At 40.5% G+C, this 19,762-nt stretch overlaps 1 protein-coding gene across 1 annotated transcript; it reads right to left on the bottom strand.

Annotated features, from left to right (window-relative positions):
* Nucleotides 1-4,085: 4,085 nt before the first annotated feature.
* On the bottom strand, nucleotides 4,086-19,094 carry LOC109399194 (fatty acyl-CoA reductase wat). Its single transcript, XM_019671627.3, has 4 exons — nucleotides 18,738-19,094; nucleotides 5,046-5,550; nucleotides 4,545-4,989; nucleotides 4,086-4,488 (listed from the first exon to the last, which is right to left on the bottom strand). The coding sequence occupies exons 1-4, from the start codon at nucleotides 18,978-18,980 to the stop codon at nucleotides 4,110-4,112; spliced, it is 1,572 nt and encodes a 523-aa protein (XP_019527172.2). The 5' UTR covers nucleotides 18,981-19,094; the 3' UTR covers nucleotides 4,086-4,109.
* Nucleotides 19,095-19,762: the final 668 nt, after the last annotated feature.

The following is a 19,762-nucleotide window of genomic DNA, read 5'->3' as shown; positions in this document are numbered from 1 at the left end:
CGAAGGAGTTCTAAAAGGAATCACTGAAGGAAACCTCGAAGGAATTCTAGGATGAACCCCTGAAAGAATTCTATGAGAAAATCCTGGAGGAATTCCATGAGTAATACCAGGAGGAATCTCCGAAGATATTCGAAGAGGATTCACCAAAAGAAATCCTAGAAAAAACTCGAAGGAAATTCAGGAGGAATCTCCGAAGAAATTGCAGTGGAAATTCCCGTATAAATTTCAGGAGTAGTCCCCGACGGAATATCAGAAAGAATTCCCGAAGGAATTCCAGGAGAAACCCCCGAGAAAACTCTAGGAGGAATCGCCGATGGTATTCCACAAGAAATCTCCGAAAGAATTCAAGGAGGAACCTCCGAAGGAATAACAGTAGAAATCTCTGCAGGGATCCCAGAGGGAACCCCCGAAGGAATTCTGGGAGGAATCTCCGAAATATTTCCAAGCGGAATAATCGTAGGATTTTCGAAAGGAATCCCCATATTAAGTTCAGGAGAAATCTCCGAAGGAATTTCAGGAGAAATTCCCAAAGGAACTCTAGGAGGAATCGCCGAGCAAATTTCTGGGTGAATCCGCGAAGAACTTCTAGGAGAGATCATCGAAGGAATTCCAGGATGACTCCTGGAGGAATTCTAGGAGGAATCTTTGAAGGAAATCCAGGAGGAATCTCCGAAGGAATTCAAAGAGAAACAGTCAATGCATTTCAGGAGGAATTCTCAAAGGAAGTCTAGGAGGAAACTCCGAAAGAAAGGAGAATCTCCAAGGAAATTCCAAGATAAATCCCCGAAAGAATTCCAGGACAAATTCCCGAAGGAATTACAGGAGGAATCTCCGAAAGAATTCCAGGATTAATCCTCTAAGGAAGTCCTGGGGAACTCGTGGAGGAAATCCAGGAGGAATCCCCCGAAGAAATTACAAGAGAAATCGCTGCAGGAATTCCATGGGGATTCCCGAAGGAATTCTGGTAGGAATGTCCGGAGAATTTCCAGGCAGAATCCTCGAACGATTTTTAGCGGAACCTTTCCTGGAGTTCCTGGAAGAACCCAGAAGGACATCCTGGAGGAATTCTTGTAGAAACTACATGAAAGATCCCTCAATAAAATCCGGGAGATATACGTGATTGTAATCCTAAAGAATTTATTGAAGGAACTCCTACAAGATTCCCTGAAAGAACTCTTGTAGGAATTCCTGAATGAGATTCTGGAAAGGTCTCTGATGGGGGCATCCGTGAGACCTCCTGGAAAATTCTCAATTTTATTCTACAATCTGAAAGAACCCCAGCAGCGATCCCTGGAAGAACTTCTGGAAGAATCCCTAATGAAACTTCTCGAGGAATCCTAAAGGAATCTTAGAAGGAACTCTTATATAGGAATCCCTGAATAAACTTCTGGGGGAATCCCTGAATTCTCCTGCAGGTAACCTTGGATCCTCCTATAATATTCTCTGAAGGATCTCCTGGAGAGATTTGAAGGATCTTCTGTAGGAATCCCTGAAGACATTCAGGAGGAATTTCTGAATAAACATCTGCAAGAATCCCTGAAACTCCTGGATTAATATGTGAAGGAACCTCTAGACTAATTTCTCAAGACTTCCTGAAGGAATTCCTGAAGAAACTTCTTACGGAATTCTCGATGGATCTCCAGGAGGTATTTATGAATGTTTCTGAAAGAAGCTCTGAAAGTACTTCTGGAAGGATACCTGAGCGAACTTCTGTTTAAATAAATTTATGAAGGAATTACTATTGAACACCTGGAGGCATCCCTCCCTTAACGAATTCCTGGAGAGATCATCGAAGGAACTTCTGGAGCAATACTGGAAAGAACTCCTGAAAGAATCTCTGAAAATTTTCCATGAAGCATCCTGAAGTAATTCCAAGAGGATTCCCTGAAGGAATTTCAGGAGGGATAGTAGAAGGAATTCCTGTAGGAAGCCTGTGATCCCTGAAGGATCTCCTTGGGCGATCCCTACAAAACGTCAGGAGAAATCCCTTGTTGGAATTCTAGAGGAATTTGTGAAAGATGTCCTGGAGGAATCTCTGAGGGAACTCATGGACTAGTTTCTAAAGAAACTTTTGTAGGAATTCCTGAAGGAACTTCAGAAGGAATCCCTGACTAAACTCTCAGACCCTGAGGATCTTCTGGATGCATCTCTGATGTATCTCTAGAAGGCATTCCTGAATCCTCCAGAAAGAATTCCTAAAGGAATTCCTGGAGTTTTCTCTGACAGTACTCCTGTCGAGATTTTCCTGAGAGATCTTCTGAAAAAAAATCCTGGAGGCATCACTGAATCTTCCCAGAGTAATCTCTGGAAAAACCTCTGGAGAGATATAAATGATGAACAATGAATGAAATCTAATGAAAAATTAAACAGAAAATCATAGAATTTGTATTTGAATACGCACTCTGAAATTCCATTTGAATTTCTTCAGAATTTCTTTATAAGTCTTCTACAGATTTGTTTTATGATAGTGTCAGTCAAAGTTTTATGGTAGTGATCGTGAGATTTTTATCTTAACTTTATATAAACTTAATTTTGTTCGTTCACTAATCACCGGCGCGAAAAATAAAAATCGGCGGCGTGACAAACACCGGCGTATGGTGCGCCGCCGATACCTGGGTCGGCGTCGGCGTGGGACAAAAAGTGTCGTCGGCGGCGGCGCACAGGTCTAATCGGGACAGGCAAAATTTACACTTTTCAAAACATGGTCAAACAGTTGTCACTTTTTGAAAAAAGCATCAAAAAAGCATCTGAAATTTTCACTGTAAGTTGATCAACTAGTTGTGTATCAATGGTCCAAATTAAGGAAAGATCGGGCTACTCTACATGAAGTTGGAAAGATTCTAGAAAAAGTCATAATTATCCGTTAGCCAACTTTGAACTGTTATATCTCCGGATTCAATGAATCAAATGCAATGAAATTTTGAACGTTCATCATGACTTATATGATTAGCTTTGAACAACTTTCGACATGACCTAAAATTGTTAACACGGAAAAAAATTGTAGCGCTTAGTTTATTTTGCAATATAACACCAAATTATCGAAAATTTCAACATCGCTTCAAAATTTGATATGGTAATTATAGTTTATTTGAATTCCCTCTCATTGACTTAAATATGAATATGTTTTGAAAGAAAGTAACAAAATAACCGGCAGTAAATTGAAAAAAGTAATGGGAAGCATATCAAAATTAGACCAATTTACTAAAAAAATCATAAAATAAATGAAATCGCTATAATTTTCTTTCTTATTAATAATTTCAAGTTTCTCCAATGAGCCCCAAATAAATGAGCTAGTTAAAAAAATAATTTCAAATTTAGTCTAAAATTTTTAAGTGCTCATTATATTAGTCATAAACGCTTAAAATTTCATTGAAATCGGTTCATTGAATCCGGAGATAGGGTGACAAAGGGTATTATCGGCAGGTTTCTTCTCTTCGTTATGGGAGGTTTTTGTGCACCAAAAAGCCTGAAATTTGGGCATGTAACACAGCTTGATTGGGAAGGGTTCGAGGCCAACTTTGAGATCCACAGGTTTCAAAAAAAAACCTTTGACGAAAAGAACAAAACTGCCGAAAATACGTAAGTTCCCCTGTAACAGTTCAAAGTTGGCTATCAAATAATTATACCTTTTTCTAGAATCTTTATAACTTCGTGAAGAATGGCCCGATCTTTTCTAAATTTGAACCACTGATCCACAACTAGTTAATAGTTACAGTAAAAAAATTGAGAATATGTGATGCTCTTTTCGAAAAGTTACAGCGAGCTGAACATTTTTTAAAAAGTGACTACCTTTTCACCTGTCCCAGTTATTTTGAGTATCCCCTGTATGAATTCTGCATGACCATACTGAGAGCAACGGGTTCGATACCCGGTCGGTCTAGGAACTAGTTTGTCTTTCTTGGGCATAGAGTACATTCGAAAGTGTCTTCGTTATACACATGCAAAATGGTCATTGGCAGCTCTCAGTCAATAACTGTAGAAGTACTGTTAGAACGAGCTGAGAGGTAGGCTTTGTTTCAGTGGGGACGTTACGACAAGAAAAAAAAGAAGAACTTGTTAAAGTTTATGAAAAGAAGGGCCGCATATTATCAACATTCATTCATATTAGTTTATGAAACACTTAAATAGTAAGACACAAAATTGGTCCAAAAGCTCCGGAGAAGTACAAACGCAACCAGCGTAATCGTCAAATATGCCACCGTTTTCACCGTATAATGTGCCAACTTCAGTATCCGGAATTTTTTCAATGCCTGTTCCAAATTGTTGAGGTTTTCCTTCAGAATGTACTTCCTCAGCCCCAAAACGTAGATATGCATAAAATCCGCCCATTTGACGAGTTTGATATCTGCCGGGAAACATTCCTTGTCGTCCTCCGACATGCTTTCGTAGACCTTGCGCATCCGGGTGTTCTTGAAGGTCCACTGGTTTGTGGTGAAAAATTCCAGCGCATCGGCAAACTGTTGCACTTTCCGGTACAGGAAAAGGATTCTGAAAACGGGGAGAGGTTTATTTCCAGATTTTTAAGTCTAGTTTATGGATCTTACTTTGCTTCGCGGCCACTCATCTTGGCAAAGATGTCGAAGAATATAGCCGGGATAAAATGGTAGAACAGCTGTAGGAACCAGTGCAGCGTGGCAGATTCAATGAAGGTAACTGTCGGGAACCAAAGGGTCTGAAGGGCGGGAATCTTCCCTCGAAATTCTTCGCAAAAATCTCGCACATTCCGGTAAGTGAAAGGATTATCAGTCCGGCTGATGCAGTTGAACACTCGCTCGTTGCCGTCCGCTGCATCATAGGGCTGACTAGCCGTATACCAGATTGCGGCCAGACATGCATTTACCGCCAGGTCGGCAGGTACTACATCCACGCAGTAATCGGCATTCAGGTGCAGAATGCGCAGGACGCCACTTCCGATACCGGTTACCACCCCATTCAGCCCGTAGATGTTGTCCGTCCAACCCTCAATCGGATCCTCCAAAGTAGAAATTACTGAAAGTAAGACAGTCATCAGTGTCGTAACAATCACCAGAAACACATGTTCTCACTTATCGACGGTCTAACCAGAACAACGGGCAGCCGGTCGCAGTACTTTCGGAATACGCCCTCCGCCTGGGATTTCGCATACGTGTAGGTGTTTGGCCACGGTTGCATGATTTTCGGGCTGAGTGTATCCAGTTGCTGTTCATCGATGGCTTCTATGACGCGCATCATCTCCTCTGGGTCAACATCGGTGTCGTAGAATTTCTCCTCGACCACCTCCTGGATGCAGTTCGAGTAGGCAGTCGATATGTAGAGCAACGAGACTAACTTTCGCATGCGGAGTGCAATGTTAACCAGTTGCTGCGCCCCGAATACATTCGTACGGAAGGAGGCTTTCAGCGAAAGGTCGAAACGCACGTCTGCGGCCGAGTGAATCACGATTTCGACGTGCGTCCGAAGGTAGTCTATATCCATTTCCGATAGACCCAATTCTTCCTGCTCCAGAGCTCCCTCCATGATGCGTAGCTTACTCCAGTAGTAGTTTGCATCTCGCGAATATTGAGTGTAGATCTGGTTTGAGAGGAAATAGAGCAATTACAACTTGAACTGTGGCTCATTGTGCTGGCTCATAAGGGTATGCGAAGTATAGAGTGGCTTCTATATTACAAAAGAAATCCACGAAACTATTTTTTTTTAATTATGGTCCTATGCATTATTCGTTCAATTGATGCACTTTTACTGGTGGAAAACGTTTGGCAGTTTGTATGGGCAAAATATGGCGAATTTATAAACATCGTCAACTACAAAAGCAGATTTTTCATATTTTTTGTAGTGAACAAATGAACCCTAAAAAGATTGCGTATTGAATGTTCATGTGTTAGTGTTTCCTCGAAAAAATTTTAAAATATTTCATCCAATTTTTTTTTTGAAATATAGAGTATTGAAATTTTGTTTAATAAATCATCAAGCTTTACTAAAAGTTCTATAACATTCAGAAAACTTATCCAATCTCGCTCAAAATTATACCAATGGAGTATCAATATGTGGTTTGTGATTGGTAAAAATTCCAGCGTTTTTGATTGACGTATAAAAAAGTTATGAACATTTGAATGAAAAATTATTTTGACGAAAAAATTGCTGTACGGACAATTGTTTGATACACTGTAAGTGTTTCAAAAAGACACGGACACCGTCTTCAGCCAGCGGCTGTACAGACTGAATGAAACTTTACACTAGACAACAGACACACAAAGCATGCACCGGTGGATACGGAGAAGAAACATTTGTCACGAATAGTTTCATCGTTCGGGAATCGAACCCTCACCCCATGGCATAGTGCGACTATGAGCTTGGTGACTCTAACCGCACGGCTACGAGGCTCCACAATGTTCTGTTCGTAATTTTATCGCTGCATGGCTGGAAAATACACAATTTTTAACATATTTTAATATATTGTTTGTATCTTGAGAGTGGTCATATTTCAACCACCAAGATTGTTTGTGTCTTGAGAAAATTTATACAGAAAGCTGATGACTCTCAAATGGTGGAAAATATGGTACGTTATTCCACCGCAAAGTGTTCAGGTATCAATAGGTTGGCTCCAGAAACACGTTCTCCTCCATTTAAAGCAACGTGTGTATTTTTTAAAGACGATTATATCATGAAGCAGATCACCTATAAGGTTTATGTGTGCAGCGAAATTGTTTTGATATCAAGGATTCATTTAGGAATTGCTCAAACGATTCTATCTGATTGTTTTCCAAAGATTTCTGTAGAAATATCTCCAAAATTTCATGATTTTTCAATATTCATCATTCTGAGCTATTTTTGCGTTATCCGAAATATTTTCTTCTACTATTCATTCAGGGACTCTTTCAACAATCCTCTAGGAATACGTTTATTGATTCCTCCAGGGGTTTCTCTAGGTATTTCTTTGTGGAATTCCTCGAATTCTTCTGGGGATTCCTCCAGGAATTGCTGGTGGGACTATTCTGGGATTCTTCCAGAAGTTTATTCGGTGGTTCTTCCAGGCATTCTTTTAGAGATTTTGTCCAGGGATTCCTCGAGAATCTGCTCATGGGATTCTTCCAGGAGCTCCTATTGGCCTTTCTCCTGGAATAGTGAATAAAATTTCTCAAACAACTGCTGCTGTGATTCTTCCAGTGGTATACTTACTTGCTGCAATATTTTCGGAAAATCTTCCTGATTCCTCCAGAAATGCTACCTGAGATTTTATCAGGGACTCTTCCATGGATTCCTCCAGAATACCTCTACCGATTTTTTCTCGGAGAACTGTAGGTATTCCTCCAGGAATTTATCCAAGAAATTGAATGGGTGATTCTCTAATATTTCCTGTAGAGATTTTTCCAGTAATTCCTTCTATGATTTCTCCAGAAGTTCCTTTAATAACCATTCAAGACAATCTTTCATGGATTTTTCCAGAAGTTTCTCCGGTGATTCGAACATTTTCAGAGTTTATATTTAGGAATTCTATCTGGAATCCATCATTGCAACTGTGGTTCTACCAGCAATTCCTCCTAGGACTCCTCCAGAAATTCTTACTGTAATATCTTCACGAGTTCTTCAAGAGATTTCTCATGGGAATTTTTCAGGATTTTTTTCTGGGATTATTCATTGCAGTATTGCGGACACTCTTTCTCCGTTGAGTCTTCTAGGAATTCTTCCAGGGATTCCGTCAGTAATTTCTAATATAGAATTCCAGAAGCTCCTCGTGACTTTTCTCCAGAAGTTCCAGCTGGGATTCCTCAAGCAATTCTTCCCGCGGTTTTTCCATCAATGCTTGCTGGAGTACTAGAAATCCTAACTGTGATATTTCAAACAGAGATTCTACTAGAGCCTTCTCCTGTTTTTTTCTTGCCGGGATCCTTTTACGTAATCTTCCTGGAATTCTGCAGAAATTTCTTTGGTTGTTCTTCCATGGATTTCTCCGAGAACTCATCCTGAAAATCGTAGATCCTCCACAAATTCCCCGTGAACTCCTCTTTGCCTTCCTCCAAAGATTCCTCAAACAACTCCTGTGGCTCTTCCAGCAATTCCTCCTCCACATATACTAATTATGGTAGCTTCAGGAATTATTTTAATGATTCCTTTGGGAATTTATCCTAGACCTCTTGCTTGAGGTTTTTCTGAAAATCTTTCTCCTGTGACCTCCTTCAGGATCTTTTCTGTGGATTCCTTCAGAATACCTCTACTTGTTCTTACAGGGATTTCTCCACGTATTTCTTCAATGATTTTTGCTTTGGATTCATCCAAGCATTGCTGATGGAGTTTCTCTACAAATTCCTGTGTAGTTTCCTCCAGTGAATCCTATGATTTCTGCTAAATTTTTTACAATGATACATTCCAGAATTCAGAATTCTGCCAGAGGTTTTTCCCGAGATTCTTCTAGAAGTTCATCCGGTGTTTCCTGCATGAATGTTTATCCATGAGATTTCATCTAAACTTCTCATGGGATCCCTCCAGGAATTCCAGCTGGATTCCTCAAGCAATACCTGATGTGTTCTTTCAGAAGTTCTTCCTATAATACCTCTGGGAATTTTTCTAGGGGTTCTCCTAAGAAGTTGTGCTGGAATTCTTTAAAAAACTCTTGCTGGGATGATTCATGGCAATCTTTCTGAGATTCTTGCAGAAGTTTTTTCGGTATTTTATCCAGAATATTTATCCTAGGATTTTTCCAACAATTACTCATCCAGAAACTCCTCTTGACCTTCATCAAGCCTAATGCTGGGATTCTACAAGCGATTCCTGCTATGATTTTTTCAGGAATACATCCTAGGACCATAGGCGAAACTACTGGGGGTGCCGGGGGTGCCAGGCACCCCCTAGAATTTCAATGCATTGCTGTGAGATATCTGGCGATGGATATTGAATGGATGTACTAATGAATATTTTTTTGAGGTGCACCCCCTGGCAAAAATCCGTAGTTTCGCCCATGCCTAGGACTCCTCCAGAAATTCCAGCTGAGGGAATCCCAATAGAAAACTCTAGAGAATTTCCTAGACGAAGTTCGGGAGGTATCATAGTATGAATTTCTAGCAAAATCCTATGAGGGAATGCTGGAGCAACCCCATCAGGAATGCCTGGAGACATCCTCTAAGAAGTTCATTGGAGGGAGCAGATCTGGTTGGATGGTTAGAACACATGACTATCACGTGGAGGACCTGGGATCGAATCCCACTCCCGAAAAACTCACAAAATGTGAATTCTTCCTCCCGAAGGGAAGTAAAGCGTGGGTCCCGAGATGAACTAGCCTAGGGCTAAAAATCTCGTTAATACAGATCAAAAAAGAAGTTCATTGAAGAAATATCGCGAGGAATTCATAAATGAATACCTTGAGAAATCACTGAACGAATCGATAAAGGTGCACCCGGAGGAATCTTTAAAAAGTCTCTGAAGAAACAACAGGAGGAAGTATTTCATATAACGCAAATATAGCTCAGATTGATGTATCTTTAAAAACCACGAATTTTGAGATGTCATATGATGGTTTTGTTTTTCCTTTACATTCGAAAAATGGATCCCGGAACCACCGGATCTAGTTTCTGGAAAATTTATGCATCGGATACAAAATAGCCAGAAGTAAGAGTCTGCGGTATGGGATTTTTTCAAAGCGATACGTTACGAAATGATATATTAATTTTTTTATATGATTCGATACAAAACAAAACGAAATTCAGATATTTTTAGTAACTTTAGATGTGTAAGATTTTCAAACGATGGACATTTCTATATGGGTGACCCATTTGGAATGACCATTTTGTCAATTTAGAGATGCGCATATCAAGAATTTCTAAGATTTCAAGCTTTTATGAACCATTTTAAGCTTGTTAATACGATTAAGAAATAAATTACCGTAAACCGGGGTCAAATTGATCAGCGGGGTGAAATTGATCATTCGGGTACTGCATTGTAATTCCATACTAGGAACTCTTAAGCGTCGTAATGATCTTAAACTTTTAACGTTATCGGGTTCGTAGATGTCTAGAGATGAGCGTGGAATTAATTTTGTTTAGAAAAAAGTTAGTTTTGCCTTATTTTTTTAGGAATTTGCAATGTATTACTCTTTTAGCTGAAATCATGGCTACTAAACAATCGATTGTTAATAGGGCTTCCCGTAAATTCTCTGTTTTAACATTTTTGTGGAGCCTTGGTTGGGAAGTTATGTAGCTAATAAGAACATAAAATAGTTTAAAAAAGTTCATTTTATGTTGAAATAGTCATTTATTGTGACAGAAATCACTTATTTCAAAAGAAATTGCCTACCTGTAGGCGTTTAAGGGGAAATTTCAAAATTTAATTTTGCATTGAAAGTTATAAATTCACTAGTTGTAAGATTCTAAACGCGTTTTTCGGTTTTAGAAGGGCAAAATTAAGCGGACAAGGAAATTTTCCTTTCCAACGGATGCGTAATTGTATACTGATCAATTTCGCCCCAAAGTGGCATTTCCAATTTAATGATATTTGGAGTTATTTAACTTAAAGTTTAAATTTGTTGATCAAAATTCTGTCACGTGGTTCCATGGAGATCCACTGGGTACTGATTTTACAAAATTTTTTTTTTGGTGATATTTGGAATTTCACTAATGTTGTCCACAAAAGTTGTTTTAAAGTGATCAATTTGACCCCGGGTTACGGTACAATAAATCGGAGAAAATGGTTAGTTAAACCTCATTTACTCGAAATTGGGGTTTTGTCACTTACATCCCTTTGCTTCTTTCTCCCTCATATATTTGCTTCCGAAATTTATTAGCAATTTCGCGGAAATCCGTTTTATTTCCTATTTTTTGGAGGCGAAATTTTTACATTTTGCAAAACGAAACGAAATTTAAAATAATAAATTTTACCTAGTTGAATTCCGTGGATCTCCGCGAAGTTTCGTTTCGAGGTGTAATTGGCGAAACAATTCAGTATACCACATACCCTCAGCCAGAAGTATTTCAGACTACGTAAAGCTAGCAAAGAATGGTGTATTCATTCGTAAACCGCGATATTTGAAATTTCACATAACAGTATTCAACCATTTTCAACGTTACGTTCATGAACCACGTTGACGTAGATCAAATTTTGTCATCTCAGACCCACCTCCCCCTCCCCCATCGTAATCTTTTATTCATACAAAAAAAATGAAAATTTGTTTGGTGCGTAGACTTTATCCACACTATTTCTCAAGTTGAAATTCCGGCGATGGGGATCTCGGTCGCGTTGCATTGTTCGAATGAAAAAGTGAAAAATAACGCGTGTTTGGGGCAGGTGCACATTGGCCTTCCTCGTGAAGTGATAAAAATGGATGCTCACTTGGTAACAAACAGTATTGAAGAAAATTGAAGGAGTTAAGGAGTGGTTACGGTCATCCGACGACATGGAACTGGATGAGATCATTCAGAGTTTTGTTGTTTCTTTACATATTAGAAGAAGTTGGGGTAATTTTGCTAATGCATTTTCATGAGGACTCATGGACTGTAATATCTGCAAATTTTTTCTTGTAGCTCTGGTGCAGGCCTAATATTGAAGCGATAAAAATGTTAGAAGTTCACAACAGTCATTGAGCAAATTTAAAATAATTCTCTTAATCACCTCATCGGCTGTCGATCACAGGTAACACATGGGACTACTCTTAGTAAAATAAATAGTTCGAAAACAGCTATCTAAGCTTAAAAGTTTATTCTCCGTATACTCTAAGTTCAACACTGTGGGAAACGCGCGACTATTTCCGTGAGACGGTCGGTTTTCTCGGTAGGGAGATGGGGACGCGAATATTGAGTGCGAAATCAGAAGCGCGCGATAACTTTCGTGGGAAAGTCGATTTTCACGGTTGTGTGAACGATCAATGCGGTGACGCGTTTAATATAGAACGATCGTAGACGTATGTGCGGCTCCACCCCATTACCCCGAACGCCATTACCCCGAACGCCACTACCCCGAATGCCATTACCCCGAATAGGCCACTACCCCGAAAGCCATTACCCCGAATGGGTCATTACCCCGAAAGCCATTTCCCCGAAAGCCATCACCCCGAAAGCCACTACCCCGAAAGGGCCATTACCCCGAATCGTTCAGGAGATCACCAAAAAAGTGGTGACCGATTAGAAGTTGATAAAGGTGGTTGAAGAGGTCTCCAGTTAGCCTAGTGGTTAAGGCTATGGATCACCAATCCGGAGACGGCGGGTTCGATTCCCGTTCCGGTCGGGGAAATTTTCTCGACTCCCTGGGCATAGTGTATCATTGTACTTGCCTCACAATATACAAATTCATGCAATGGCAGGCAAAGAAAGCCCTTCAATTAATAACTGTGGAAGTGCTCAAAGAACACTAAGTAGAAGCGAGGCAGGCCAAGTCCCAGTGGGGACGTAGAGCCATAAAAAGAAGAAGAAAGAAGAAGAAAGGTGGTTATAAGTTAGAAAAGGGTAATCAGTAACTAGTGTAGGTATGAATACTCTTCTCCATCCTATGTTCCTATGTTAATTCTATTCTTAAACAGACGATTTAGGTATCGATTTTTTCCGTTTTCTTTTTGTAACGAGTAAAAAAAATATAAAAATAAAACACAAATCAAATAGCTCTTATTTATTTCGTTGTAGATAGCATGACAATGGGAGCACATTGTTTAAGATAGGTTCCGTTTCCCTTAGGTTTCCGTATATTGTGCTTCATGCAAAAGTAAGGTTCGTGAAAACGAAAGCAGCAAACGCAATGAAATTAAGAAGACAAGTAAAGACAAATTTTCAATATTTTAAACTAGCTGCTCTTTTGAACGTATAGCTATGGCTTTAAATCTACAAGTATTTGAAACTGACATTTTCCCTTCTTTTAAAAGTTGGTTGGCCTCAAGCACGATTGTAAACTGGTGGCAAACGATTGTGCTGGTTATCAAACTACACTTCTTCCAATATTTGCCTTCTTTTAAAAATAGGCTGTTCTTTTGAGTTTGCAGTTTCCAACCGTGAACTATTGCAGAGTTGTTTGGTAGCCAAACTGTTAATTTCTTTATACAAATGTTTCCTTTTTTTCATCAGATGCTGCTCTTTCGAGTTTGAGTGTTACCAGCGGTGTCATGGTCGCGATTTTTTCCGCAGTCAAGTTCGCAGATTGTGAGGAATCCTCGGTACCCACTTTACGTAATTTATGTTTAGTACCTTACTGTCAGAGCTGTCAGATCGGTGTAACACGCTAAATATAATTCACACAAAAGGCAATTTACACGGAAAAATTACACGGTAATGAATATTTATTGGGTACCGGACTGGACACAGAAAATTTAATGGTTTTCTTTGGTACATCGAGGTCTTGAAATTAGTCTATGGTGTTACGTAGTTTATTTGCAGACGAATAACTAACTCCATAGCGGATTTGTTCTTCTTTGAATAATAGGCTGTTCTTTCAAGTAAAATTTTTCAGAATTGACTTGCGGCCAAACTGGCAACTAGATTTCTTTTGATTTTCTTTTGAGTTTCCAGAACATCAAGCCCTAAAATTGTTTTCTGAATATTTTTTTTCAAGATTGTAGTACTGGACTGGATTTTAGATATTCAGTTCAGTTCACTTAGCAAGGTAGATCCAGCATTGTTGGACCAAATTAACTATTTTTTTTTCTGGCGACTAAACTGTAACTTTTCTTTTCATGAAAGGCTGTTCTTCTAGCTGCACTTATATAGTTTACTGGGAGTGAAAGCTGCTTACTGTGTATGAGATTTGCCCTTCTTTAATTTATAGGCTGTTCTTTCTAGTTACGTCGTTACCGGGTTGATTGGCAACATATCTCTATTAATTCCATCTGGTGTTTTTCCTTCTTTTAAAGTTGGGCTGTTCTTTCGACTTATATTGTTACAGAGTTGTTTGGTTGCCATGTTGCCCTTTGCAGATTTAAGTATAGGGGCCGTGCATAAACTATGTAAGTAGGAGAGGGTCTATCCAAATTCTAGGCTCTATACAAATTTACAAATTTTTGTATGAACAAATCGTGGACTTCGTGGCCGAGCGGTTAGCGGCGTTAGTCGTTTAGGTATCTCGCATGCCTCGGAGTGTGGGTTCGATTCCCGCTCCGGTCGAGGAAAACTTTTCGTCAAAACAGAAAATACAGTGACCCCAAAATTTATGAATCGGCAAAAATGACCACAGTTTATGGATCACTCCATTTGATCAACATGGTGATTCATAAATAGTGTACAAAAATTAAGGTGATTCATTGGTATGGGGTCACTGTACTCCACCGGGACACTGAGTGTTATACGTGTTGTCCATTGTCTAATGTTAGTAATGTACAGCCTGTGCGGCCTCTGGCCGAAGACGGTGTAATTGTCTTTTAAAATTCTACGATGAGGAGGGGGAGAGGACCCAGGTGACCAAAATTCGGTCTACGTAGTTTATGAATGTTCCCATAGGAGATTTGCCCTTCTTTAATTTATATGCTGTTCTTTCTAGTTATATCCTTGCAGACCTTATTGACGGCCAACCTATCAATCACATTTTTTTCACATTTAAGATATTTTTTTTAAGTTACACTGTTATTGAGTTTCTATTCCTCGTCCTCTATCGTCTATTCCTCCTTAAAGGATTTTTTGTTTTTCTAACTATAAAATGTTCTTTCCGGGCCTATTTTGCAATTTGTATTATTCGATCTCGCCTAATGATCATTAGACTTATTAGTGATACTTTGGCCAAATGTCTTTTCAGCCTAATGAGCCAATATCGATAGCCAGTATTTGAAGGACATTTGCTGACAGCTCTATTTCATACAAGATCATCTCTAATACGTATTATTCCATTATTTTGTTTTAAGGTTATTCTTTACAATGATATCTTCTGGTATTAAAGATGTCAGTAATGTTAATAAATTAATAAAAATATAGAATAACCCATCTAAAAATATGCTTTCGGGGTAATGGCGTTCGGGGTAGTGGCCCATTCGGGGTAGTGGCGTTCGGGGTAATGGCCCATTCGGGGTAACGGCTTTCGGGGTAATGGCCTATTCGGGGTAATGGCTTTCGGGGTAGTGGCGTTCGGGGTAATGGCGTTCGGGGTAGTGGCATTCGGGGTAATGGGGTAGAACCGTATGTGCATTACCCTTACCAAATAAATCATAATCGGGATGAAGACCGTGTCGTGTATTTTCATATAACTAGTGGATCATTTCACCTACCAAAGGTGGCTCCAAGATCCACAACGGTTGTAACAACGGTTGTCGAACTAACATTCCTTCCCATAAGGACGTGACCGGCGCCGTTGTTGACTTTAAAATATTGAACTCTCGTATCGTGCACATTGAGAGTGCGTAGCTAGTTCCAAGTACCATTCATTGGATCTCTGTGCAACTTCGATTGTTCTGGTCAATCACGGAGTAGCAACTACGATGTGTACGGTTATCTTTGCTTTGCTCTGTGCGGTCGATACTGTCGTATGAACAGGTGGTGCGTTGGGACCTGGTATTCACGGCATTTCTGGAGGATTTGCCGTACGGTGAAGATCTGGGCCGTTGTCAACCGGCCGTCGATGAAACCGGCTTGGTAACTTCCCACGAATTCATTTACTTAAGGTAAAAGACGGCGGAAGATGATATGGGACAGCACTTTGTAGGCGGCATTCAAAATGGTGATCGCTCGAAAGTCTCCACACATTTACTTGTCGCCTTTCTTGTGGATGGGACAGATTATCCCTTCCTTCCACTCCTCCGGTAGCTGTTCGGTTTCCCAGATCTTGACTACTACCTGGTGCAGACAAGTGGACAAATTTTCCGGGCCCATCTTGATGAGTTCTGCTGCGATACCGTCCTTACCAGCCGCTTTGTTGTATTTGAGTTGGTGGATGGCATCTTTAACTTCCCTCAGCGTGGGAGTTGGTTCGTTCCCGTCCTCTTCTGCACCAATATAGCCATTTCCTCCGCTGCCTTGTTCTCCCGTGCCTACATTCTCTTCGCCATTCAGGTGCTTGCTTACCTCACGTTCGTCCATCAGGAAGTTCCCGTCGTTATCTCTGCAGATTTCAGCACCTAGCCTTTGCGGGATGCGTTGAGTTTCTGGTAGAACTTACGTGTTTCTTGTGAACGGCACATCAGTTCCATTTCCTCGCAATCCACTTCCTCCAGGCGGCGCTTTTTCTCCCGGAAGAGACGGGCTGCTGCTTCCGCTTCTGTTTGTTTCATTTCTGTCGGGTTCCATGCTACAGCATTACCGCCCGCACTGCGTCCATCTCCTTCAGAACCGCTCATCACTCCTCGTTTCGTCTACTCCGTTCTACGTACCCGATAGGGGGCTGTCCATAAAATACGTAGACTTTTTTTCGGCGAGGGGGGTCCTCCCCCCTCGTAGACTTTTGTTCGTACAAAATTTTCAAAATTTGTATGAAGCGTAGACTTTGGTCATACCCCCCCGTTCCCCCCTAAGAGTCTACGTAATTTATGGACAGGCCCTAGTGCTCTCGGATGCATTGTTGATGGCTGCTTTGACTGTACTCCAGCAGTCCTCTAGATTCTCCTCGAGATTCTCCGCGTATGCAGTGGCGACATCCGATTGCTTCAGTCGCTCTTGATCGTACCGAGGCGGCCGCCGGTACTGTACATTGTTAATAACGGAGAGTTTTGGGCGCAGTTTAACCATCACCAGGTAGTGATCAGAGTCGATACTAGCGCCACGATAGGTCCTGACGTCGATAATGTCGGAAAAGTGCCGTCCATCAATCAGAACGTGGTCGATTTGAGATTCCGTTTGTTGTGGTCAGGTATGGGAAAAAATCATTCATTTATTGCGTATCCCTCACTCACATCCACGCACAATCTGATGCGAGTGTGCTTCTCCCCCAGCCAAGCAAAATGTTTCCACTGTCATTGCGCATTCTTTCTAATCGCCGAGCACCGGGCGACGCAAGCAACGACGGCCGAATGAATCGCTACCGAATCTGAGTGCCGAAGGCGAACGAACCAAGATTGAACGAATGTTTGCGTTCAGAGTCGGGTGCGAGAGCATTCACGTTGGAACGTTCATTTAGCGTTCAGTGGAAGCATTCAGTACTGGGAATTGAATCAGTGAGTGCGTTTTGATTCAATCAGCTGAATGCCACTCGGTAGTTGAGAGAGCGAACGTTGTTTTCGTATACACCGATGCAAGCTGATTCATTTCGCTCTCTATTTGTTTATCTCCTGATTCGCTTCGGTGGCGTCGGTTGGGAGCCGTTCGTGTTGCGTTCGTTCTAAATGCGCCGCGCTCTCACTCAGTATTGGGTTGTTGGCGTTCTTTTTGCTATTTTGCATCGCCGGCATTCGGGTGAGCGAATGAGTTTTCCCATGCTTGGTTGTGGTGATCTACCAGTGTAACGATACGGAAGGCTGTGCTGGAAGAAGGTGCTACGAATGGTAATGTTTAAAAGGAACAGTACTGTACTGTAGTACTGTATAGTACTGTGTAGTACTGTAAAAGGAATAGTAATTAACCCGATTTTCATTTTAAAACATGCAATATTTCTTAAAATTTTACGCATGGTGAGTACGTAAAGAGAGTTTGTGTGGTACAGATTGAAAAATTTCATTTACTTTATCAGAAATCATTATCTGTGTAAAACCTAACTTCTACAGAATTTTAACGTTTATTTATGCTATGCATAGTGAGCACTCTTTATTTGTTTTGTTTTTGAAATTTAAATTTGAGAAATGTTGAACAATTAAGTTAAAACTAATGAAATTAAATTACAAGGGCCATGCATACTTTTAGGCGTTTTTCTGGGTAGATTTCTGCCCCAATTTATAAGTCATTTTCTTTTTGGGTGGTTAAGTCTATTCTTTTTGGGTGGTTATCATCTCTCTCAGTTGTGAGAAGCTGTATTGTATTTAAACGGAACAGAACGATAGCGTAGAAGTTGTGCTGAAGTATAACTTGAGAAAATTATCAGATATTGAGGACCTACAATGTAGATTTTTTTTGGACTACACCATAAACCAATTTTTTCGTCAAATTATGCTCATTTTAATGGAACTTGATCATTGCTAACAATTTATTTAAAGTTTTAAATTGCGAGACACCTTGGGCGTTAACGGGTTAATCTTTAAATAACTCAAAAAGTACATTACTTTTAAGAATTTGAACAACATATATGAAATCAGGGACCCCAAATTTAGTAAGTAAGGGTATTTTCTACATAAACAAAAATTGTTCACTGACTTGACCAATGTTACCCCAAATCAATAAAATCAAAAATTAGAATAAAAAGCCTATTTTAACATGTTTTAATGTTTCGCAATACTTTTTCGAGTGGCTTAATGCATACTCAGAGGGCCAGTACTTTTTTTTTTAATTTAAAACATATAACATTTGCTTTAACAAGAGAATTATTCAAGAAAGATCAAAAATTTTAATCAATGTTAACCCGGATTACGGTACCATATTATTGAACCCCTTTTTTTAAATTTTGTTTGTCAAAAGCTGTTGAAAGGGCTGACAAAAAATTATAAAAATGCCTAATCAAAGTTCCAACTTGTAAAGTATTGATTGATTGATTTGTCTTTATTTGAGAGACCTTCAGCCCTTGGCTGGTTCGTCTCTACTTGTAAAGTACATAATGGCTATTTTAATGAAGAATCCAAGGAAAATAGACAAAAAGTTCGTTGTATATCGAAAAAAACAATGTCGAATTTTATGCGCTTATTTGACAACAACATGAAAAGTATCGCATCTGAGTTCGTTTCGTATCTACTGCTTCGAAACACTCCCATACCGTACACCCTTAGTGGTTCTCCCTACTGTGATCACACTTACTGGTTCTCGTTCCAGTTGCCGTTGCAGCCGTTCCCGCGGTGTTCGGCCTCGCTTACTCCGAATCAGCAGCACAATTTCACGCACTTCACACTGTAGCAGCTTTTCGATGAACAGTTTCCCGAGAAACCCGGTGCCCCCGGTGAGGAACACGGTTTTGCCCCGGAAGAAGTTCCGTATCGGCGAGTGAGCGCTCTTGGCCGGATCCCGCACGGCGTCATCGCTGGTGAAAATTTGCTCCAGCATTATTTTCTTCGGAAAGGCAATTGTTTGATGAGCTCACGAATCAGCAGGGCACCACCGCGATACGAACGGTCGAAATGAACCAGCCGCACTGAACGTGGCGTCAAGTGGTGCTAATTGTGTGCACACGGATGTCGAATTTGAAATTAATTCCACGCTCATTTTCGGGCGCATAATTTCGAATGCAAAACGACGACGTGCGGCCCAGCAAACACTCACGGCGGGTCAATCGAAACGGTCGTCATCGTTTACTGGGCATAGGTTGCTTACGCTAAATGGGGAATTAATCGCTCTCTGGCAAGGAAACGATTGAACTGCATTTGCATAAAATGCAACGGCGGAAGCCTGTGGACAAGGAATAACACACTTGGATTTCTAGGCAGCAGAAACCAGAAAGCTGTTTATTACCGTTGTCTGCAAATAATGATTATGGAAGGTAGTTTGATGGAGTGCAGAGTTCATCTGATCGAAATCTGCACTAGCTGGTTACAGTGTGGAGATAAAAAGCGGAAGTATAATCTGCTGCCAGTTTTTGATGCCAACGTCATAAAAACATGTCTTTTTTACCCGATCAGCCTAGATAGCTGTATGGTTTCGCTAGCGGTTGTCTCAATCGGCTAAGAACAACACTTCGGACCAACTGTTCCGGTGGTAAGATTCTACTTATCGGTGACCCCTAATTCAAGGTGTGATACGGCTATATGCTTACCGTGCTTAGGAATGAATGGCTAGGGGGTCTAATAAAAACCTAATCCCTAACGGAGCTTGTGGAGTATCAGGGCGCC

Source organism: Aedes albopictus, chromosome 2 (assembly GCF_035046485.1).
Source record: "Aedes albopictus strain Foshan chromosome 2, AalbF5, whole genome shotgun sequence".
NCBI lineage: Eukaryota > Metazoa > Arthropoda > Insecta > Diptera > Culicidae > Aedes > Aedes albopictus.
This window is presented reverse-complemented; position numbering and strand designations above follow the sequence as displayed.